Genomic DNA, 24,798 nt, shown 5'->3' on the forward strand with positions numbered 1-24,798 from the left:
ATGGATTTTGAAAACAAATTTATTAGCTTAATCACTTTTCACACTGAGTCGAACTATGGAGCCTATAGTTAACAAATCATTATTCTCAAAAGAATGTCAACAAAGAGATCAATAGAAAAATATAAATAGATCGCCGAGATACCAAATTATTGTGCGCATGCGTCATAATTTCCAAGATGTCTTCTTCCTTGGACCTACGACAAAAATTGAATCAACTCCAAATTAGCATTCAAGATGAAAACAGAGCGAGAAAAGAGAGGCCATCTATTGATTTTAATTTAGAATCACCTAAGATGCCTCGGCAGAGGCCAGGTAAGATCAATTCCTCAAGCTTGATCATCACTTTTTGATTTTTAGAGCGTTTATGGCTTATGCAATGAGAAGATGAAAAGACATCAACAATACACTGTCATTGCACTCCACAATCTGGTGGCAGTGCAGTGTGTCGATGCAATGCACTCAGCTAGCTCAGCGCTGCATCCGATATGCAAGCCCTGCGATGCGGCGCGACTAGCGACTGTGCTTCGGCTAGATTATAATACTACGCCGTGTTTTTTTTTATAACAAAACATTTTTTCCCCTGTTGCGTTTTTCTATTTTTGTTATAAATTAAGATAAGAATTATTGAGATAAATTGAGAACCAACTTCATATGATCATATGGCACTGCCTGACCGACCGCCTTCATTGCTTTATTTTTATTTTAGTTTACAATTAATGAATTATGAGATACAGTCCGACCTCTCTTTAATCCGGACATTTTGGGACCAGCACCATCCGGATCTGCATGATCTGGGAGACCCAATAAATGATAATACACGCAGCTAACTCCCCAATGGTAGCTACGGCCTACACGTAATCTACTGTAGTGAGCGTACACAGACAGTATTCACTGACTGCTCGATGCTCTCAGTGCAAATACAGGCGTTTTTTTTAACGGAAATGAAATCGATTGGTTGCCAAAACTCATAATTTTCCTGCTGATGAAATGATTGAGGAATACATCAAGCATTCCTCAATCAAAAGAAAGAAAACAACTTGATGAAACTTAGACAGCTGGCAGCCGTCTGCTTCGAGGAGTTTTTTTAACATTAAATTTTTTTTTTAAAATTTCTCCTCGTACACAGACGGCTCGCTATCGTGCAGCCAACATTAGGGGGTTAACAATGCAAATTCCCCCGACGGGGCTCATCGATTTTTGTCTTTATTTCATAGAAATATATAAAAAGAATTGTACCAAAATAAAGATTATTCCGTTTTGGCCTGAAACGCTCCAAATCGGAGAAAAAATAATAAGGGGAAAAAAACAGTGATTTACTTCGGCTGTCGCGCAACTTCACTTCCCTGTTTTATCCAAACTTAATAATACATAAACATATGGCCATTGAGTCCCCTGTATAGATCGAGCTAGAACTTCGGTCTCTGTATTTGGTGAGTGGAGCCAACGGAGTTCAGCGTAACAACCAACATAACAGAGACCGAAGCTTTTGGTCTAGATGAAACTAAGTTGAAAATTGGATCATCGCAGCTTTGCAAAGTCAGCCATTGTTAAGTTATACTGACTGTAGGCTCAAACATACATGTAGATGGCGCTCTCCGTAATGCAAAATGAAGCCTGAGCAATAGATGTGTTTATGTTTTTTTTTCCCCCAAAAAAACAATTTCGCTGTTCCCTGATTTACTGGAAAATTATCCTGTCTAAGTTAATTTGGTCTCCATAAAAATAATGTGGTTGTAGGTAGACTATATTGGAAAATAAATGTAATCAAAGAGAGTTTGCGAAGGAATTTTGATTTTAGATTGAAATCTCATCTCCCCATGTACGGTACTAGATTTAAAAAAATCTCTGCAAAACGTGTGCGTCCAGATAATAGAAAGATCCGGATAAGGGTAGGCCAGTTAAGAGAGGTCGGACTGTAATTTTATTACTCAGTTGCATGATTGATTTGATTGTAATGTTAGTCCTCTAGAGTAACTGCGTCGGTGCGCGGCTGGGGTTGGTGTGCAGCACGCTAAGCAGACTCGGCAATATACCAGTACTACTGAAATCACCAACACACTCTAGACATGTACACTACACATTTACTAGCTCACTCCCACACTACAAAATGGTTCATTGAAATGGACAAAATTTTGAACAAAAGTGAAAATTTCTTACCTAAATCACCATATCCTGCGTCATAAATATCACACTTGCTATATTTTAACATTGCAGTTAAGAATTACGGGGTCCAAAAAAGTGGATTTTTCATGTTTTTCCCAATGTTTGTGGATTTTGAAAATGTCCGCACTAAGCCTGAGTCGAATCGATTTTAAAATCGGTGTTCGATCGATGTCATCGAACGCCGGTGCAGATTTTGCAAAATCGGTGCATCGAGAAAAAAAAAAATACGTCGGTCGATTCTTTGGTTCACACAATCAATCATCAAAATAAACAGTAATGTCCAACTTGACTACTACTTACTTGATTTATATTGCCCCCAAAATGAAACCAATTATGTAATTATGATTACATTACAGTCTCACTCGTCTGCTCGTGCCGAGATAATTTATGCACGATGAATTCATGAATGGAAGTCATCGCCATCGATCGTGCATGCGCAGTACTGTGCTTTAATCAAACCAGAAAATGGCCGGAAAATTGACTCGATCAACGTAAAATAAATCTTGCTTTCATGAACAATATTAATATCATGACCATAGAACATTATTTAATCGTAATATTTAACAATAATTTTCATATGATAATCATTAATATGAATTTAGAGCTTGATGTGAACCGTTTGTATTTCGTTTCAATTTTCAATGACGGACATCACATGACGATCGACTTTAGTGAGTGCACTTGTCTAAAACAAATAATTATCACGTCAGGATTGATTCTCGAACATTGTCAACATGCAGAAACTCTTTTCAAGATCGTTATATCACCATATAATGTTTTACATGACAAAACAGAGAAAATTGCGTTTGATATTTTTCCCATCAATTTGAAGCTAGTTTGTGCCCAACTTTGGGCTCTGATTTCATGAATGGAAAATATGTCATACGTCATCAAACGGGCATGCGCATTGTGCTTCTTTTCTTGCAGACGTCCAGAGATGGAATAAAAAAAAAAAATGCCAGTATAATACTATTAATTCTTCCACATGAACATAACATACTTTGCTGACGTCGTCAATACTTTTAGTATGGCCATAAAATCTTATTAAATCGTAATTATTTAACATCCAATAATAATTTATATGAATTTAGAGCTCAATCCGAGCGAGACATTCATATTTATTTTGATCGCATGCTCTTGTGTCTAAAATAAAGAAATGGATTATCATATCAGGATTAATTCTTGAACATCGTCATAACTCATATTCCACAATCGTTATATCAGCATTGAATACCAATTCAAATGACCATCCAGAGAAAATTACGTATTCCCATCAATTTGGAGCTCATTTTGGATCCAATTACCCCGCCAACTACACATTCTCAGGCAAGTTGCAGCTGCAGCGCTCTATGCTGGTTGCACTTGTTTGCTGGCGCTGGCAAGCACGCCTGTCGTTTCGAGAGAGTGATTGTACGGGGCCGCGGACGGGGCTGGTGTGTTCGAGTCTGGACTGCGAATGCTAGTTGACCGAAAATCATTCGGATCGACTCTGCGTGATTCATGTCTTTAATATTGTTTCATTTTAAACTTATATGTTGTCATCTGCAAATATCATTGTTGAAGATATTTTGGGAAGAATTCTGCATAATTGGTCCCCGGCTTTTTTTGTGTTTTGTGATCATGGAAATACAAACAAACTTTGCTCTGTCAACTGCTTGTGCAATGCTCACCCGACCAGCGCATACCGTCAGTGTATGTGCGTGCATAGTGCATCGACTTGACGGCTGGAGCAAAAAAAAATTGACTCGATTTTCCCCGCCTTCAAAATTCGATGCATCAATGTTCGATCGAATTAAAGCTGTTGAACACCGGTTTTCAAAATAATCTATATGACTCAGGCTTCGTCCGCACGTAAAAAGAGCACTTTCGCAAGCAGATACGGCTACCATTTCTTCTCAGAAGTTAATTTTACAAATACAATAAAGAAAATAAGAAAAAACATTTTTATAAACAATAAACAAAAATTATAATAACCCCACAAAATGTAGTGCCCTAAGTGTGGTTGTTCCATGTACGCTCGCAATTTCAGATCAACTAATTCAATTTTTCAATTAGTTCCCTATTTTAGCTATTTCATTTCCATCTTCATATTCAAATTATTCATCATAATTTGTCTTGAGACTGTTGAGAAACACATCCATTCAGTCAAAATACTGTGCGTGAATCTCCAAAATCATGTCCATGAATGAGTTGGCCAGATTTATGTGATGCCTGAGCTTGGGCTCTTTAGATTTTATTTTGCCCCAAAAAATGCAAAAACAAAAAATCATTCCTGCATCCATCCCGGTTCAATGTGCTACCAGTCGCAAGCTGCGCGAGCTGCTTCAATGCTCGAGTTGGTTGTGAAATTTGATTAGATTAGTGCCTAGTTATTATGTTGGGCGGTGCAAAGTGCATTAGCACCATCAACCTTTTACTATCTGGCATTTACATGTCTGTTTTGTTCTAAATAGAAAGTAAATCAAATTGAAAGACAAAATAAATTCAACTGTAGCACAGTTGGGATTCTTATTGTTGCTTTGTTATGGCTAAAAATTCAAAGTGTGAGCTAGGCTTTATTGCTTTCCTTCTTCACTGTATGATATCCTTCCATGTAGATTTATATCTAATCTTTGATCTTCTTTTTTTCTCTTATTCGTCCAATTCTAGATTCCAATGGGATCCCATTTTTTTTCACAGGCTCATCACATCTCCCGTCCTCAATATGTAATACATCCTCAAACCACAACCACTGCTACTCTTTACCGCTTCTGATCCACAACAGTTTCTTCAAACCCTAACCTACCTTTTTATAGATATTGGTCGCAAATTTCATTTATATTAAAGGTTGTGCAATTGGGGTAACTTGTCAGAATTGGTAACACCATATTTTGTTAAAAATAAACCTCTTTTGATTCTAAAATGTTTTAACACCAAATATTACCGTAGTTTGGGCATAATTAGGTCATCGATTAACATATTTTGAATAAACAGCAATGTCAATAACAAATTTCACACGTTTCCTTAGAAAGATATTTTTTAACAAATGTGTGTGTAAAATTAGACAAGTGCTGTGATGTTTATTTTGTTCAGAACTTATTCTTAGTACAATTTAAGTGTAACAAAAAAATATCCCTTTAAAATGACTCAATTAGTTCATTTTTTTGGTACCTTCTTGATCCACCTGCTCCATCACCCCAACCTCATAAAATACATTCTGTTACCATTTTTTTAGTGTACCCGGTAAGCTTTGTTTAATTGTAAAATATTAGTTGCTTTTTAAATTGAGATCTCAGCTCAACTGGGTTGATAGTACAAGCTTGTCCAAGGGTCTGCTGTTCAAACTACAATTTTGAAAAATGTAACTCTGCCACCCTTTTTTAGGTGCGAGCTCAGGACACAAAGTCCATTATGAAAAGATTACAAAAGTTCTCTATTAACAAACAGCTCTATGAAACAGCCATAATAATAATTGCCGGTATGAAGTGAGAATTTCCATTCTGCCTACCTGCAATGTATGTTGTTATGAAAATAAGTCTTTACAACTGCCATGTTCTTTGTTTTACTCAGCTCTTCAATTAAATCACAATGGAGGGTTATCACCGCATGCAAGACGGGACAAGAAACATGTACAAATGCCGCTATCATGTGGACCTATTAACAGAAGTACAATAGATGGGTAAGTAGAGTTCCAAATTGAAGTACTGAAATGTTTTACAAATAAACATTTTGTTTTTTTAAATCACAGCTTTTTGGTAGTTCAGAACCTGTGAATCATTCTTGGAACTTGCAACAATGCAGTACTTTTAATGAGTTACAAAAATAATTACAAGTCATCCATTATTCTCGCTCTAAATTTTGTTAACTACAGATCTTGAGATGTACATTAAAGGTTACACAATATGATAGTTTGATTATATTCATACGTTCCAGGTGTGAATTTGTAGAATTGAATACAATGCACCTTTTATATCGATGAATTCAGGGAATCATTTTATACTAGCAACAAAGTTGAAAGGTTTTTTTTTAGCAATGAGGGTTTAGCAAAGATATGTTGCCCCCACACCTTATGTCTTTGGATGGTCTGAAGCAAAAATGTTTATTTCGTTTGTATTATTTATGTCATATTTTTAAAATGAATTCATGTTATAATACATGTACATATAATGTATAGATGTTGACAACCAATAGTAAAACAAGTATCTAAAGCAATTTTAGAAACACAACGTACATGTAAAGAGTGAAATGGAATATTTTTCCCCTTGTTTATCACTACATGTACATGTAAGTTGTCAAGACTTAATGAGAATCTGTGCATGATAACTTCTTACAGAACATATTGAGCAGTTTTTAAGTATCCTTATAATCAAGAAAAAAGATATCCATTAGGAAACGTTCAATTGCATGGAGTAAATTGCCGAGGAAGAACTGTCATTATCGGCACTATGCCTGACGTCATATTGCAGTCTCGAACAAAACTCATGGCATATACCAATGTATTTTTTTGCAGAATGGAGAAATATTCTTTGTTGTGAAACATACTTATGTAATCATTAATAAAGACGAAAGTGATGATCATTTATCATGCTTTTTATTAAACTGTTTTATATAGACAAGATATAAAAAAAGAAGAAAAGAAGTGTGGCAAAATATTTGATCACAAAACATAAAATGACCGCAATTCTGTAGTGAAGCTATACCAAAATCATTCACAGTGTGAAAAGGTGATTTGAAACTGATTGTTTACAATGTATTTTCCTTTATAAAATAACAGGCCTGAAATTGACAGGAAGCTACAGGAAATAATGAAACAGACTGGGCTTCTGACAACAGAAGGCAAGGTAAGAATAATATTTTCAAAAGTTTATGACATACCAGTCCTTCAAATGTATAATTTTATGGAGCTCAATAAATCGCTCTCCTTATTTTTTTTTTAGGAGCCCAATAGGGCTCCTCAGAATTGCTCTCCTAGAGGAGCTCAAATTAATACAATACATGTATGCTAAATTGTAAATTTTTCTTGTAAATGCAATAGCTGTGTAGCTATTAATCTGTGGTGAAAGTAGGCCTGGTGGGTGTTTCATAAAGCTGTTCGTAAGTTAAGAGCGACTTTAAGAACGACTGGTGATTCTTTCTTACGCGCAAAACCCTCGCCAATGAACGTGTTTGTGTATATTATTTACCCCAAGAAAGGATCACCAGTCGTTCTTAAAGTCGCTCTTAACTTACGAACAGCTTTATGAAACGGCCCTCCCCCCGGGTTATTACATTTACAAAATATTGCGCTCCTACAAAAAAAAACTTTACAAAAAATTGCTAAAATTTTACATCTTTGAAACCATGAAATGGCCATCTATTTTAGTTGAAAACTATCAGGAAAATGAAGAATATTCAACTCTTTCTTGACTCTGATTGGTGATGTTACAATTGGTAAATATTGTAGTCCCACATGTAGACTTCCATGGTGTTGCAACATTAACTGAAAACAATCGTTGAGCATTTGATCGTTTTGATCTTTATTGATCGTTTTACTCTTGATCAACACCATGAAAATCAACATATGGGACTACAATATTTGCTGAGTTTAACATCATAAATCAGAGTCAAGAAAGAGGTTAATATTCTTCATTTTTCGGTAGTTTCTAACTAAATCAATTATGGAAAATAGATGCCCATTTCATGATTATAAAGATGTAAAATGTGAAATTTCAACAACTTTTGGTGAAGTAAAAAAAAAATAATAAGGAGCGCAATATTTTGTTCTCATTTTTTAAAGGCGCGAGGGGGGTTCATGAAACTGTAAAGTTGTGTATAAATTGGTGAACAACTGGAATGTATGAAGTGCCATGTTGTGGGCCGATAGTTTTCACTGAAATAAAAAAATGAAATGGTAACGAATGAAGTTTTGCTCTGAAATATCTAGATTCACAGTAGGAATGCAATTCGACATCTGTATTTTTCGATTTAAGCCATGAAATGCAAATAAACATGAAGAACGATGAACTCCATTCCTATTTCAGTTGTTTGTCATGCAAAAATATCCAGAGCAGCAATCTACTTTGTTAAATTTGAGAAAAAAGGCTGAAAATAAGCTCTTATAAAAGTTTTTTATGTTCATGAGGTGTGAATAATTGATATATTCCCCTTCCACTCCATTACACAAATTGATAATGATAATGATAATTATACTACAAAAGATGATGATATTACAGTGTCAAGAGTATAAAATTATTCCCTCAAAAAGAAAGAATCCTCTAGTTGTGAATGTGATCTTAAGTAATGACTTTCAGGAGTATATCTGTACATGTACATGTATATCAGTGTAAGTTTTAAGAAGTCATTATGAAGTAAACATGAATGATATGCTGAAAATTGTAAACATAAACATTAAGGTTTTAGGACGCCCTGCCAGTCCTAGAAATATCTCCCAATTTTCGGTGGAAGTGCAGGTCAGGGATGTACACGCGAGACCCTGCAAGTCCCTCTTCAGGAAATTGAGCATTAATTTCAATTACCTGAATTGCCAACACAGAGAAGCACAACACTTCCTGTCCCCAAGGGGGCCTGGTTTGGTTGCCATGGCGATGTCAGTTATCGGACATGTCAAAACTCTCCTCCAGTAAGCTGCTAAGTTTAGCTAGGTGCCTGAGAGTGGCTCTTGCCGTAATGCAGCCGGAGACCGGCCTGAAAGTCGGGCGCTTTGCTCTAGTATGGTCTTCGGGAATCATGCTTTTCATGTATCTTCACACTTTCGTGCTTCAATTGCAAAGGATATGTTCAATAAAACTATGGCACAAGGGATACAGCTGTAGAGCTTGTTAGACGAGCACTCTTCCTGTCATTCTCCTTGGATGTTAATGTCAAGAATGTGCTCAAAGAGTCTAAGTGCATGATTACCTTTGAAATGGAAATGTGTATTGCATGTACACTGTACACCTGTATTGTGTTGTAGCTAATCAAAGGCTTTTTCGTAAAGTTTACAAAATTGTCACATGAGTATCCACAGTTTACAATGTAGGTGTGGATTAATGACTAGCATGGACGCTAACAATGTTTGAAAGGATGTGTATCATATACAGGCATTTTTATTGGTATCCTAATTTACATGATTGTATCCTGATTTGTTAGATAAAGAAATATGAGTTTTGTTCCTTGACAACTACATGTATGCATCCCTTTACTGTTCCATAACATTTGCTCTGGCAACTATTGCTCCGCTCTAACTTCCACACACTAATTGAATGATAAACTCTAACCCTACCTAACATAAAACCCTATTGCAACTCTAAACCCTAACCCTAGATCTTAGACGAAATTAAGCCCGGAGCAATTGTCGCAGGAGAAAATTTTGTGTCACCCCCTTTACAGTACATGTTCAACAAAATGTAGAAGGGGATTTAAGGTGAGGGGAGAGCATAGACAGAAATGATGATGCACAGTCTGAAGCATACTTAGACTTATTCCCGCTTGCATTTACATGTAGCTCCCGACCTTTGACAGAAGGTCTTGATACAGTTTGGGTGCCGGGTGACCACCTGAACATTAGCAAGCATACCCAAGAGCAGCCAGAAATACACCTGAAATCCACAGCCTGAGCTTACAACTTCTTCAGTTTTTGCTCAATACTCATCAGACTTGACCCTTACATGTATTGGTCTTGGACTTACGACATGAAAGACAGTATTTTTCTGGCATTATATTGCCATGGTAATGGCCCATTTGCTCAGTATCCTCATCAGGCGGTTGTGTAAAGGCCACTGCACACCTTACGACCCGACTGGTCGGCGACTGGCTTGCGACTGAGTGAGGGAAGATATGACGTCACAGCTCTTGTCAGCTTGAACGTCGCAGAACGGTCAGAGACAAGTCGCAAGGAAAATCGGAAGGATTTGACATGTCGAATCCTCATGACTGGATCGCAAGCTCAATCCAACTTCCAGCCAATCAGAAAGTAGAGTTGCACGACGCATATATGATAAACAACGCGCATATGCAGTAGTAAGCGCACTTTCTCAGATGATATGGCAAAAAAGCGCATGCGTGAGTCGCAGATCGGATCGCAAGTTGTGCAGTGTCGAGGCTTATGACATCCTTGCGATTTATTTCCCCTCACTCAGTCGCAAGCCAGTCGCAGACCAGTCGGGTTGTAAGGTGTGCGGTGGCCTTAAGATTGGGGGTAATAATGATCTTCAGTGATATTTGTAGTTTTATTTTTAGTTTTCACTGAAAGAAGAAAGTAGACAATACATGAAATCTAATCAGCAGAATTCAATTATTAGAACCCTGAGCCGGTTACATGCAGATCAACAGGTTTAACACCTGTTTATACATGTACTATACATTTGATTTCATGTTGGGCTATTGAAACTTTCTCAAAATACCTTGCACTATCAAATGTGATCAAGGATGCACAATGGGAAACTGCTTAGGTGTTGAAAGTTTTGAAGGTACGTCTTGCGTCATGTCTTCCTGAAGCGACTCCTTCAAAGTTCTCGGGAATCCCCTATTAATCCATTATTTGTTTTCAGAGGGGAAACCTTTAATCTGCTACACGTGTCAATTTTTTTTCATCATGCCTGTGGCAGCCTCGTGACACAAAAACACAACTACATGTAGGCAATGTCATTGCACTTGCCTGTAATGCCAACTTGCATATGAAACTTTCAGAATCTTTAGCCTAGTATACATTTTTGAAAAAAAGGAGTGATAGAAGTGAGTTAAATCTGCATCCTACTGTTCTTATAATGAAGAAAATATACAGCATCTTGAAAAATGTATCATTTTCATTTTAATGATAGATGTAGAAAAGGGATTTGTATGTTTGAATATTTTGTGACATGATATTAAAGTACCGTACACACTAGATTTGAATTTTTATTTTTTTACAAACAATATGAAAATACACTTTCATACATCTACATGTACTGCATGCACAACTGTACATTCATGTAGTATATTCATGTTCTTGCCTTTGTGTACAGTAAATTGTGAAATATGTACATGTACTGTACTGTGCATACAGTATGTAACATGGATATTTGATAATGAAGTACATGTCGTGTGGTGAATGTACCATACATTACATGTACATTATGTCCGAAGAAGTTTATGGTTCATGAGTCAGAACCATTTGATATTTGATTTTTCAAAAGTTATTAACTTATATAATGCATGTTTCATTCAGTCAATCAACCTAGGTGCAAAGTTGTTTGTATGGATCCATGTACACATGTATCCTGAACTGTGCTGAATGTTCAATTAGTTTATTAATCTAAGTAATGTACATCCCATTAAAAAAATAACAATCGAATTTCAGCAACTAAACAGGTTGCTGAATGAGAGAAAAAAAAATGACAGGGGCTTTGGGAGATTTTGCCCCAGAAACGCTCCAAAGAGCCGTGGAAACTAAATAAAAAAAGGAGCCCTGGAAATCCCCATTAGTTGCAATGCTAAAGCTTATCCAGATTCAGGAAGTATGTGGATTGTATGAAGTGAAAAGTAGCCCCTGAAAGCATAAAGCATCATAGCATTTGTCCCAGATCTCTATGGAACATCTTACTCTGCAAAGTTCTATATCATCATAATGCATGTAGTATACTTTATATGTTCTAATCCATGACAATTGTCCCCTTCTTTTTAGTAGAATAAAAGTTAATTCAATATCTAATTGCAATGACGTCACAGCAATCGTGTGATAGGCAACATGTATGATCTGAAACAAATTTGACCTAATATAATGATAAATAAAGGCTTGCAGTTATCAAGAAAAAATTGTATTTTTATTCTTTTTTTTAAATTTAACCTCAAAAATATTCTATGCATTCATATTTTCAGAAAGTAAGGAAAATGTGATTTGTGATATGTAATTTAGTTCTAATGAGATGGCCTTTTTACACACTTTAGTTTGTCTGCACTGACTTCTATGTTTGTTTTGAATTTCCTCTAGCGCTATCACATCAATGTCGACAGCCTGGAATCAATAGGGGAACTTGGGTTTGGAAGCTGTGGTCATGTGATTCGCATGAGACACAAGGAAAGTAATACAATACTAGCGGTAAAGGTAAGTTCCACCTTTTAAAGGATCGACCAATAAAAATATGCATCTACACGTATAAAGTGCTATACCCCAATATTAATCTATTCCATTCTTTAGATTGAGCTGCTGTCTTCAACATTCAGGGTATTCAAGGAATAAATCTTGCTACATAGGTGCCCATTCATTTCACCTGGGTTGAATGCAGCACAATGTGGCAAATTCCTTGTCTATTGAGAATGTGATTTGGCTGGGATTTGAACCCATGATCCTCTGAAAGATGAGAGAGAACTACTAGGCCAATATGTGCCCAATAATTGCTTTGTTCACTGTAATCGGAGTAATTAACTAAGTTCTTGATTTGTATTGTAATAACTTCATGTAATATACGTATGTTGTACGGTACGTATGACTACCGGTACTCAGTCCCAATGCAGGAACAGCTCTCATAAAAAATTGTCATTTTGCATTAAAATATTGAAATTCAGAAAAGTTTCAAATTGACTACTGTACAATATGAAACCGAGAAATTCAACTAAATGCAAGATGCAAGCATTAAAAGCACACTTTATTCTTGAGTGAACATCGGACTTCAAACCTTGTTTTTCATATTTTTCCTGAATGTCTTCCTGATATTAATGTCAAACTTACTTTATGAGATATAATCGATAAGATAAATAGGTTACACAAGGCATATCATTTTAGAGCTAAGGTTCTTTTTCACCTTGGTAGGAAACAATGATTTTGATATGCTTATCAAGTTTTTGAGCTGGACAGTTTAGATAAATGTAGAAAATGAAATTTATGTTCATTTAAGGCGATTTTTTAGACACAAATTAAAGGTAATAAAAAATGACTGATTATGTTCCTTTTATTTTCTTGCAGCAAATGAGAAGATCAGGTAACAAAGAAGAGAATAAGAGAATTCTAATGGACTTGGATGTGGTACTCAAAAGTCACAATAGCCCTTTTATCGTGCAATGCTTAGGGGCTATAGTAACACCTGTAAGTATATCCATACATGTAGCAATAACCCAATGGCTACGGGAACCAGATGGTCCATGTACAAAGTCTTTAAAAATGACAACATTGAGTTAATGAGATCAGGAAATATTGATTCTGAAACAACCTCTTTCTCTAAAAAAACCCACATAAGTGGAGTGAGATCAAAGTTTGCCCAAGAGAGTTTGACCTCTAATTCTCATAGGCATGGCAACAAATTACAATGCAGAAGGAGAATTCATCAAAAGTATGTCACATTATGCATTTTTGAGGTAAGATTTAAGGGGATCCTCTTCTGTCCCATCTGGTTCAGATCTGTATTGGTAGTTAGCCTAGGTCCGCCTAATGAAAATGCTCATACCAGCCATTGAATGGATTCAATAGTTACAGCTCAGTACATATATCTTGCACTGTGAGGAGGGTCTTCACATGGATTAAAAGGTTAAAAGTTCGATTTCAGCCAGTTTTTTTGTTGGAAAGGATATCCTCTCAATGAAAGACCTTGGCCATAGCCCGATGTGTGTTTCAACCCTTTTGACTTTTGAAAGTGAAATATGTACCTCCTGCAAAACCGATGTTCTGTCATGATTTGTTGTATTGTCAGCAAATTGGATCAATGACTTTTGGCTGGACTTTGCCCCTGCAGGATTAAAGATATTATCCATTTTACAATTGATTGTAACTGTAATTCTTTGTGAAATGACATATGTACTGACATTAAGTTGTTATCAATGTAATGATATCATCAATTTCAGAGTGAAGTTTGGATCTGCATGGAGCAGATGGCTACCTGCTTAGACAAACTTATCAAGAAACTCAGAGAACCGGTCCCGGAACAGATCATCGGCAAGATGGTTGTAGCAGTAAGTTTACAGACAGTCTACAACTTATTGAGGGATTTAGATAACTTGTTGAGGACTGAATCTTGATGTTTTTAGGACACTCATACTTTAGTAAAATGATGAGAAGTTTGTTATCGTGTTGATGACTACCTATGTACTTCCAGTCCATGTTGATTAGGACACTTATATTTCAGGAATAGCCTTTCGGAATACCTTCATTTTCAAAACATTTCATAAAGATTTGTCCCCCATATTTTTCTTGATATTTGGGTAGGTTTTGGATGGTTAGAAATCTACTCACAAGTATTGATTATGAGAAAACATCTGCTGGTTCCCCATTGTGAAGAGATTAAACATTGAAAACAGGAACAGGAATAACCTTTCGGAATACCTTCATTTTCAAAACATTTCATAAAGATTTGTCCCCCATATTTTTCATGATGTTTGGATAGGTTTTGGATGGTTAGAAATTTACTCGCCTTATTGATTATAAGATAATATCTGCTGGGTCCCCATTGCAGAAAGCTTTTTGAGTGATCACAACCCCCATATTCAAATGCAACTTGACGTTCAATCGGTCACAAGGGCATATTGCTTTGAGCTGTAGCTTTTTTTGCAACTGGCAACTAAATGAAAAAAAAATAATGAAAGATTGCATTTTTTATAGCCCTTTCACATGGTTTTCTTTATTGAATGAAAATAAATAGATATAATTGCAAAAAATTAATTTGATTTGGCAATGATGAATAATAGTACAACCTATATTTTGTGATAGTGACTATCAAAATGTCTAATCAACCAAATAGCAATTATAGGCTTTTAAAGTTGTTTCTTATATTCTTGACTTTGAAGTAGCATTAGATTATTGTGAGATCGACAGGCTCCCGAGACATCATGAAATCTGTGTAGATTGATAAGATCCTTAGAGGGTGGCCATTGTTATAGAAGACTTGACTCTATTCAGATTTCACCTATCATTTTTCGAAAACTTTATTTTGTACATTACAGATTGTGAATGCACTGAACTACCTGAAAGAAAAACATGGTGTAATGCACAGAGGTGAGTAATGATGACATTATTTATATTCATCAATTTGCTTATTTCACAGTGTTATATTACTCCGGCTGAACCTGGGGGCCATTTCATAAAGCTGTTCATAAGTTAAGAGCGACTTTAAGAACGACCGGTGATCCTTTTTTACGCGCAAAACCATCGTTAATGAATATACCATTCGCCATAAGAAAGGATCACCAGTCGTTCTTAAAGTCACTCTTAACTTACAAACAGCTTTATGAAACACCCACCTGAGCTGTCTTGTAGTTGCTAAAACATTCAAGGAATAAATCTAATATACCTAATTTCTTGCTGAAGGAAGCTGGTTTCAAAACTTTGCTGCTCCTATTGAAAGGCAAGAGTCAGAGACCACTATATCATGATGCTAACAGGGAAACTGAAGTGTAGTTTGGTGGTTTGTGTTTCATTTTCCAAGTGTCACAAGGTTACAAAAGATGGAACGATTTAGTCCATGAAATGGATAAAACAGCCTCTGGAAATTTAAACAGGCCTCATCATTCTCATATGATTTTGTTTATCATAATATGCTGCGGAATAAAAGAAGATGCTGAAAAATTAAATATCTCCTGGAAATTTTCAAATTAATTTGCCTCAAATCGGTTGGATAGAAGTATAGAAACTTAGAAATTGATAATGAAAATAATATGCAATATTTGAATTCTGTCTAATACGTATCTGGCATTTCATACAATGTTTCTAAGCACTGCATACTATCACAATGGTTTAATCACAGCTACCCTGATCTAGTGCCTGAACATTCAGTCAATCTTCCTACCAGTTAGCCAATGACCTTATGGTTCTTAGTCTGGAATCTGTAAGCAAAGAAACCCCTTTACATGTTGCTAAAGTTGGTTTTGTTACCTTTTTCTGGCCACTCTGCCTCCTTCACTACTCCGGATTCTTGCAAAGGGATTTAGCATCCCATCAATGACACTTGTCTTCATGATCCTTCCATTCATATCTAATCTTTCTTTGCTATTTGTTTTTCCATTTATCAATGCAGACGTCAAACCATCAAACATGCTCCTTGATGAAAAGGGTGTGGTCAAACTATGTGACTTTGGTATCAGTGGCAGACTAGTTGACAGTAAGGCCAGGACGAGGAGTGCCGGATGTGCAGCATACATGGCAGTGAGTAATATCAATCAACCTTGAAAAGCGCCCTCAAGGTGCCATTTTTTAAAACTTATTATCCGTCACACACCATCACATCGGGTACAGAATTGAAGGACTTCTGTAGATTCCCTGTCTTCACTTCGAGTATTGATTATCATCAAGACACTTTGAATTTATGAAGCTTTACTTGCTGCTGATAATACACTCCTGTCAGATTTTTATGGTCACATATCTATAGCTCTCCAGTTTTTCCAAAGTGTTCAAGGACATTGGAGAATAGGCTCATGCATATACTTTCCCAGCTCTCTTGAATTATATGCCTGTAATAGGAAACTTCACTTCTGTTTATTCAAATTGAATTGAATTGAATTTATTTATTGTCCAATGAATGGAAATTCAGTTCTCACTGATTATTAACTAAAATATAAATACTAATACAAGGTATACCGAACAATAGTTTGATGATAATCAATACATGTGCATCCAATCATAACAGCAAAATGGTTTTGTAACTAAGTAAACAATGATAATTGAATTCGTATTTGACATTTATAGATTAAATTGAATTAAAACTAATAAAATAAATCATTAAACAACTACTGAAGTGATGAACCCAGTTATTGCTAGCCCCCCCATGTTGCGGACACATTACTCAGAGCTACTACTTATTCAAGTTGGCCTTCAAGGCAGTTTTGCCCATGTCTTACCCTACTGTTAAATGTGTGAAAGAGCCCTTCTCAAAAAGAGTATCTAAAGCAGCCTCGCTAATGGGAGGGGGGCACAAACAAATTCCTGGGGCCCGTTGCAGAAAGAGTTGCGTTTAAACGCAAGTCAAAAAATCAATCGCAAGTCCAAAATGCGCGCTGTTGATTGGTTGAAAATGAAGTTGCGCTTGATTTTTAGAGATGCGTTTGATTGCAACTCTTTCTGCAACGGGCCCCTGATCTATTATATTTGTAATTAGTGAACAAGTGATGTGTATGGTTTTTCATAAAACAACTGACCTCTAGCAGAGCTCAATTTATGTTTATGATATAAATATCTTCTATACTTGGCAACTCTGACCTGATGATACAGCAGTTTTCCTGAGTCTTTCTAGTTTCTTCTTGCTAGCAGATGTCAGATTGGTAGAAGAATAAATTGTATGTTCAGATTTACTTAACAATTGACTTGTAACACAGAAAACAAGGAGAGTGCCGTAGATTCCTTCCGTATTTGCTATTAAAATGTCAGAATATGTACTTGTTTAATGTTTCTCATTCATAATTTTTATTTTTAATAAGTTGTGTTTCCTAATATATTTCTTAATGTTTTATATATTTTCCCAATTTTTTTATTCTCTTTTTTTAAATTGCACCTTCGCACTCTATAGGATAGCCATAGCACATTATAATTCATTTGTATCATTATTTAGTATACAAAATTATAGATACATTTTGTAAAATTGTACTTTTCCAAGAGAAAACAATAAATGCTTCTTTAAATGATAAATGACGATATGGAATTGTAAGTTCATTTATAATTTGTACCTTTATTGCCAAATTTGTTTTTCTTATTCCTTCAGCCGGAGAGGATAGACCCACCCGATCCAAACAATCCAGATTATGATGTCAGAGCCGATGTTTGGAGTTTAGGAATTTCACTGGTAAGAATCACATTGCAATCGTTTGAATTAAATTTAGAGGAAGTATACAAGTTTTCGATGTGCAATTAAAAGAAAAAAAAACAATTAAAAATATGGTAAGAGTAAGAAGACATGTATAATTGAGATACCAATTTGTTGGCATAAGCTAATAATGATAATGACTTGGACTTTGTATCGTGCAAAATCCACTCTGTAGAGTGTTCAAGGTGCTTATCAAGAAATTTTTAATGAAAATTATGAAAAATCGAACAGAAATGTTTTTAGGTGTTGTTTGAAAGTTTCATAAGTTAAGCATTTTATAATGTCTTCAGGAAGGCTGTTCCATAACTTATAGGATGAGTGGACACATTATCCTTCATCCCAGATTTTGGAAACTTTGGGGATAATGAGAACTGGAAGTGGAGGAACGTAATGATCTTGAAGGGGATAAGCGATATTTGGCTTGCCATATTTCAGTTATTTACAGTCTTGCAAATGGCTTCATGACCCAGCCCTCCCTTCATGAATAGTGATGAACCTGTTCTAGTTTCATAAGAGCCATGGGAATATGAAAAGGAAAATAGTGAAATGCAGATATGGTTCGTGTGTAATCCTATCGCATTAAAAACATGTTAAAAAAAACCTTTTGTAAAATCATGTTTCAAATTATTCTATGTTGTGAACATGTATTCCAGAACAAAGGAGTGGCTTTTATATAAGGTGACTTTTTCAGCACATGACCATCGATCATGGATTTGATTTCTAGATATTCAAAACTTTATCGATATCCAATCTTGAGCAAACTTATTGAGGCGTGTAACAAAACATTGAATTACCACGCATGGACTGTGTTATCATTGATTTCTAGGTGGAAATAGCAACAGGGGAATTCCCTTACAAGAATTGTACAAATGACTTTGAGGTACTAGCCAGAGTGTTGTCTGAAGATCCCCCGAGGCTTCCTATGAAGAGAGGCTTCTCAGTTGACTTTCACTCTTTCATTCAGTGCTGGTGAGTCTGCAGTATTGTCTTTGGATCTTGTAGTTGTTGTTAATCATGATTTTTTGCATTTATTTTTGTGAAATGAATTCCACTTTAATGATTCTTAAGTTTTGTTTTAATAAGAATACCCTCTCGTGAGGTCTATAGACTCTTGAACTTGATTATTAGTTGTGCTACATATATGTATACAATATCCAATAGAAATGAGTACACCCCTCATAGTTATGTGTAAGTGCTCCCCTTATGAGTATGTGATTAATAAGAATAATTTTGAATGCAGCTTCTGTAGAACATTGTGTCTTTACTTTTGCTTCAAACATTTTGACCAAGATGATAGGCATTATTCTGTCCCCTGTCTTCATTTGATAATTATCTGATGCAAGATTAAGCTTTTTTATGTAAGTTATTGCATATTGGAACTGAGTAATCTGAGAAACACAGAATTCAGTACCCAACAGGATAAGTGATACTGCTTTGGGAATTAATACAGTTATATGGCAGAAGTGATTGTTATAAGAAAACCTTTTTTCTTCAAATTATGGAATTTTACCTATGTAAGCGATTGCTTAAATAGGTAAAAGAGAAGAAAAAGTGTTCAGATATGAAAAAAAAGTTAAAGGAAGGAAACGAATACAAAATGATTGGCAAAGAACATGGCAGGGAGCGAGATAACATCTTGAGTCATTATTGTGGTTTTATGTTAACCATTACTACTCTTCACACCTGCTCATTAAGTTCTTGATAACATTGTGCAAGTCATTCTCTTTTTCCCCAACTTTATATCTTTCTACAGTTTGACAAAAGATTATAATAAAAGACCTAAATACAAGCAACTCATGGTAAGTACACACAGTATAAGGCTTTTTTACCAGACATTGACTGGGCTCGTATCATCCAAACCATAATTTTTTTTAGGATGTTCATATTATGTAGAAATAAATTTGAACAATAAGAGACACTAGAGGAAATAATGGAGCTTCAAATAGGATTTAACCACACAATTGAAATAGATATCTAATTTGAATGAATCTGTGGTCTTTTAAAAAACAGGGCCCTGCTGCATCAAATTACAACTCTACCCTAATTTATCAAGATAGTAATATAAACCAGCAAGATATATTTTGCCTGCCCACAAAATCCACACTGGGAGGAATAATGTCAATATAATTTTTTTAAAGCACTTGCATATGTTGTCAATATCATTAATCATTTTGATATGTTTGATGTAACATAAAATAGCATTGAAGATGAAGTACCCTACTTAAGGGCTGTGCCGGGAATCGAACCCCAGGTTTTCATGGTGAAGTTGGGCACCTTAGACCACTCAACAGCAGCACCTCAAATGAAAAAAAAAAAAGTTCACACCTAGTTACCAATAATGCATATAGCATTTCCATTTATTTTAAAGCAGGATAAAAGAGCATTGTAGATTAAATGCCTTGCTCACGGGCATAGCTGCCGCGGCCGAGGATCAAACCTTGGACTTGGGTTATCTGTGTGTAGAAATGTCGCCATCTACTGTTGGATATTTTATATCCTGCAGTTTATGTGGAAGTACTATGATATGTTTCTGATTCCATTCCCCTTGCTTACAGGAGCACAGCTTTTTCAAGAGGTACCTGGTGGCCAGGGTGGACGTAGCATCCTGGTTTGCATCGGTCATGCACAAGGTTAGGACGCAATCAAGCCGGCAGGATAGGCATACCCCGTAATGACCGGCCAAGCTCAGCGTTCACCCATCACACCTCTGTGACAAAAGTGCAACAAACCTCTGCACTCTCTTTGAACTTTTTAAACCAGCGTCCGTTCACTGGGCGTCATCATAGCACCGTTTCAAGAACTCTTCAAGATCCGTGGACCTAAATGGACGTGGCCGTCACCATGGCGCTGGAGGGAGGCACTTTTTTCACAGTTCAGGTGCACGTGACCGGCTCTGTTTTACCATGAGTATACTTTTTTTGACAACCTCGTGCGCATGTACTGTGTGGCATGCTTGCATCAGCCGAGGTGGACAATTCCATGACGTTGAATACTTCGTGTTTTTTTGTGTGTTAGCGTCGTCACTGAGACCACTATACTGGTTTATGTACTCTGACAAACCTCATTGAATGATTGCATCGGTAGAAATCTAGCCATATCTCCTTATTGTACAAAAGAAGAGGAATATTATCACCCCCCCCTTAAAATCATGACTTGTAAGACATTTGGATGCAAAATCTAGAGATAATTTATATTTCTGCATCATTTTTGTCTCTGCTTCGTGTCCAGTGCTCCTTTTTAATCAATCATTGTGTTTTGTAATTTATATTCTTAAATTAACCATGTGTTATGTCCGTAACAATAGGTCTAGTGATAATCTTGATATTTAGCTTGAAGACATTTCAATGGATCTCTGTAGGTGCAAATTTCGTTGGTTTTCTTTTTAGTGGAAATATGTTTTTTCAGCTTTTGGCAACACTTACATAAAAGGGCACTTTTTTCTTCATTATTGTTTCTATCAGACTGTAGTAAATTATATTCTTTGTAAATGTCTATTCCGAAGGGAGTTTCAATTTTTTTTTAAAGTCATTGTCTCTAAACATGGACTGCATACAACTGCACAAGACATGTTCATCCTTTCTATTTCTCAAGGGGATATGTACAAACACCATGGATTTAATGAGCATATATAGCCAAAAATCCCAATTAACTTTTAGTTCTATTGGTAGAATGAAATATCATTCATGTGAAGAAACTATTGTTTTATTGGACAGTCCATACATTTAAGAATCATGGAAATTCAGCTTCTCATATATATATTTATATTTGCCTTCAGATCAACATGAAATTGTTACTAACAATCCATATTATGAATCATATACCCTATTAACCAACATTTGTCTGCTGGAGGTGATTGGAAGTATCAATTGGAAATTTGCTATTAATGAATCAGTTTTAACTAAATCAAGTCAATTGATGCTTTCTTTTTCACTAAGCAATCGACATGCTATTCACTCTCAGTTTCTTTCAAATACCGCATAGAAGATGATCAGTGTTGTCATGTTGCTTGTAAATTTCTTTGACATGTTGATTTCAACTGCCCGGGTGGGTGTTTCATAAAGCTGTTCGTAAGTTAAGAGCGACTTTAAGAACGACTGGTGATCCCTTCTTACGCGCTAAACCATCGCCTATGGTGTGTACCATGTATACCATTTACCAAAAGAAAGGATCACCAGTCGTTCTTAAGGTCCAAATCTAGTACTCACCTACAGTACATGTACCCACACAAACTACATAGAACCTATTGAGACATTCTCCTAGTTTATTTAAAGTCAAAGGGTGTTTGGTATGTGTTTCAAGTTCACAAGAAAAATTGATACCCAAAATTCTTAAAAAAATTAGCAGCCTTCCTGCAATGCAATTCATAGAAATGAAGAAGAGTTTGTGATGGAAAAGAGAGTATGTCTTGAGAGTAGTGATTTGGGACTAATAATAATAATCTCTAATAAAAGAAAAAATGAAAATTCTGGATCATTTACTCAATTATAAAGCTGTACAGCTTTATTTTCAGTTTCTTATCCTTTAATTTATCAGAAAGAATCTTAATGGGAGGCAGTAGTTGCTTTGCTTGTGTAATAATACTGTTATATGTTAAAACTATTATTTTTATGAAAAATTTGCAAAACATTCAATTCAATTATGTTCATTTTATTGTCCATTGTTTGGAAATTCTTTGAAACATTAATCAACAAATTTTAATCTAACAAATCCATGCATCAGCAAATTCTCAAACCATTCTGAGTCGCATCTTTTTGCGATTTCAGATCGCTTTGTCCTATGTTTTATACATTTCATCAAAGAAAATGAAACTGGAATTTACTTTTTAGGAGAAGAAAAACTTGGAAGGTTACTTTTTCATCTGAGGGCGATGAGTGGCCATTGCCCACAATGATAAATGCTAATGCTGGTGAATGACATCATCTGTGAAAAGGAAACTCTTGAATGGCTTCAAATTCTCCCACGAGAACCGCACACTTTTACATCTTTAATAGCATTTTTGCAACATGTTCTTTATGTTATTTGTATGAGTAGTATCAACAGTTGCCTCGGGGTGCTAGAAGCTCTTCCCCTGGTGGCAAATATTGTGTAACGCTTGTTAGTATTTTCCGCTCGGCTCAATTTCCTAATAGATTGGTAGAGAAATGGATGCACCCATTAGAGAAGAGCAAATTGGATTATGTCCTCTGATTTTTTCCCCACTGCGGTTTTGGGGAGGTATTATATCAAAATGAACAATGCGCCTATTCATTTTCAGAGTGGGGCGTAATGTTACAACTCGTGGGAGATTGGTTTTGCCCCTGGCACTGTTCTGGGTATTGCATGACTTCCAAAAGAAATGCAATGCATGGGGAATTCTAAAGTGGGATCATGACTTATTGTACATTGTCTCATGTGTAATGTATCAGGCCCTGTTTACACTGATGTCATGTACTTATGTTTCCCTGAATATGGCACAAGACAGTGTGAACATGTCTGTGATTTTGAATGGAATTTCTTGCTACATTGTCTTAGCTTTTGTATTAGGCCGTTTTTCCAGTTGTGACTATACATGCTTCGGTAGGGTCTGAAGAATGTTCTATGTTGGATCATCACTTGATTAGTCTTGCTAATATTGCATAAGGTTCCATTCACACTTTAAATCATTTTCGTTAGCCTCTGATAGAGGTATATCTAATCAATGTTTCACCAACATTTGAACCAATTACCTACTGGAACCGGGTGATCCCTTTGCAAACCCTATTTGAATCACAGAATTCAGTAGTCAACATGCTAACAGAAGCCGATGTTATTTGAAGCCCATTTCACACCCACAAATAAGAACACGCTTCTTGAAAGATTATCTTACCAAAAAAAAAAAAAAAAAAAAAAAAAAACCAAGAGAGGCACAATCAAACTTTTCTCTCTCCTTTTTTCGCCCCATGTTTTTTTCAAATGAAAAGGTTTGAAATTAAATAGTTAATTGTATTCAGACAATCTTGGGGGGGGGGGGGGGGGAGATGATAAAACCCTTATCAAGGTATTTTTGTGTGTCTTTGTTACCATGACAATTTTCAAGTTTTGCAAACCAATGTTCTTTAGCTGCCTACTCATTCTTAATTTTCCGGAAAAGCAGTTTCACCAGGATGGAAGACCTTCATAGCTAACCCATCAATAGCTTTTGTTTTCCAGGAAAATTAGTAACATGAACTAGAGATCTATTCTGGAAAAAAAGTAAAGCTAAAATCAAGAAATTCACAAGAAAACGGATCGTGGGATAAAACTTGTTTTGGTTTTTTATTACATTTTGTAGAATAAAAGGTCAGGGAATCAGGTTGTTTTCAAGTAATAGTCTGGAACTTTGATACAAAAGCAAAAAAGATCTCTTTATCCCTAACTTAGTTTTCTGCCCAGAATGTGTGAAACAAAAACATTGCCGATTGCCTCATAAATGTATTTTTGAATTGTCCCCCTTGTAATTACTCAGAAAGACACATTCTTTACTTCATAGCTGTTTGTATTTTAATCCAAATGAGACTAACAATTTATATCCCTATGTGCTTCTATCCTCGATGACCTTTTATAGATCAACCTCAATTGATTTCAAATATTGTAAAATTTATGTGATTAAAAAATGTTAGAAGGGCAAAACCAGTCAAATTTGCAATTTTTTCTTTGGCATGTTTAATCCATCCAATGGGTTGTGTAAGACAGCATATTGAATGTTATAGAGAGCTTATTGAATGAGTATAGAGAAAAGGGTAGACTGTTTGATGTGTTTCCAATGCATTGTGATACAGAGGAGAAGCTTATATGCAGTTCAGAGGGATTTGTCGACTTTTGAACGCAGATAGGAAGATCAGAAGAATATGTAGAGTTGAATGTAAGCAATTAGAGAAAATGACTGCTATGCCCTACTACACTTTCCCATTGCAAGTCTCTGCTA

General features: G+C 35.8%; 1 protein-coding gene across 1 annotated transcript; it reads left to right on the plus strand.

The window, feature by feature from the left end:
• On the plus strand, positions 1 to 24,506 carry LOC129277916 (dual specificity mitogen-activated protein kinase kinase 7-like). The gene is made up of 12 exons (XM_054914105.2): positions 1 to 312; positions 5,713 to 5,821; positions 6,917 to 6,983; positions 12,089 to 12,202; positions 13,061 to 13,180; positions 13,933 to 14,040; positions 15,028 to 15,079; positions 16,098 to 16,225; positions 17,775 to 17,855; positions 18,703 to 18,845; positions 19,630 to 19,675; positions 20,432 to 24,506. The coding sequence occupies exons 1-12, from the start codon at positions 177 to 179 to the stop codon at positions 20,546 to 20,548; spliced, it is 1,221 nt and encodes a 406-aa protein (XP_054770080.1). The 5' UTR covers positions 1 to 176; the 3' UTR covers positions 20,549 to 24,506.
• The last annotated feature ends 292 nt before the right edge of the window (positions 24,507 to 24,798 follow it).

This window comes from Lytechinus pictus, chromosome 15, assembly GCF_037042905.1.
Source record: "Lytechinus pictus isolate F3 Inbred chromosome 15, Lp3.0, whole genome shotgun sequence".
NCBI lineage: Eukaryota > Metazoa > Echinodermata > Echinoidea > Temnopleuroida > Toxopneustidae > Lytechinus > Lytechinus pictus.

Bases quoted from the DNA above. Each gene is read 5' to 3' on its own strand.
- LOC129277916 (XM_054914105.2), top strand. From the start codon at position 177: ATGTCTTCTTCCTTGGACCTACGACAAAAATTGAATCAACTCCAAATT. The intron at 5,822-6,916 runs GTAAGTAGAGTT...ATAAAATAACAG, and splicing joins AACAGAAGTACAATAGATGG to GCCTGAAATTGACAGGAAGC. The intron at 12,203-13,060 runs GTAAGTTCCACC...ATTTTCTTGCAG, and splicing joins ATACAATACTAGCGGTAAAG to CAAATGAGAAGATCAGGTAA.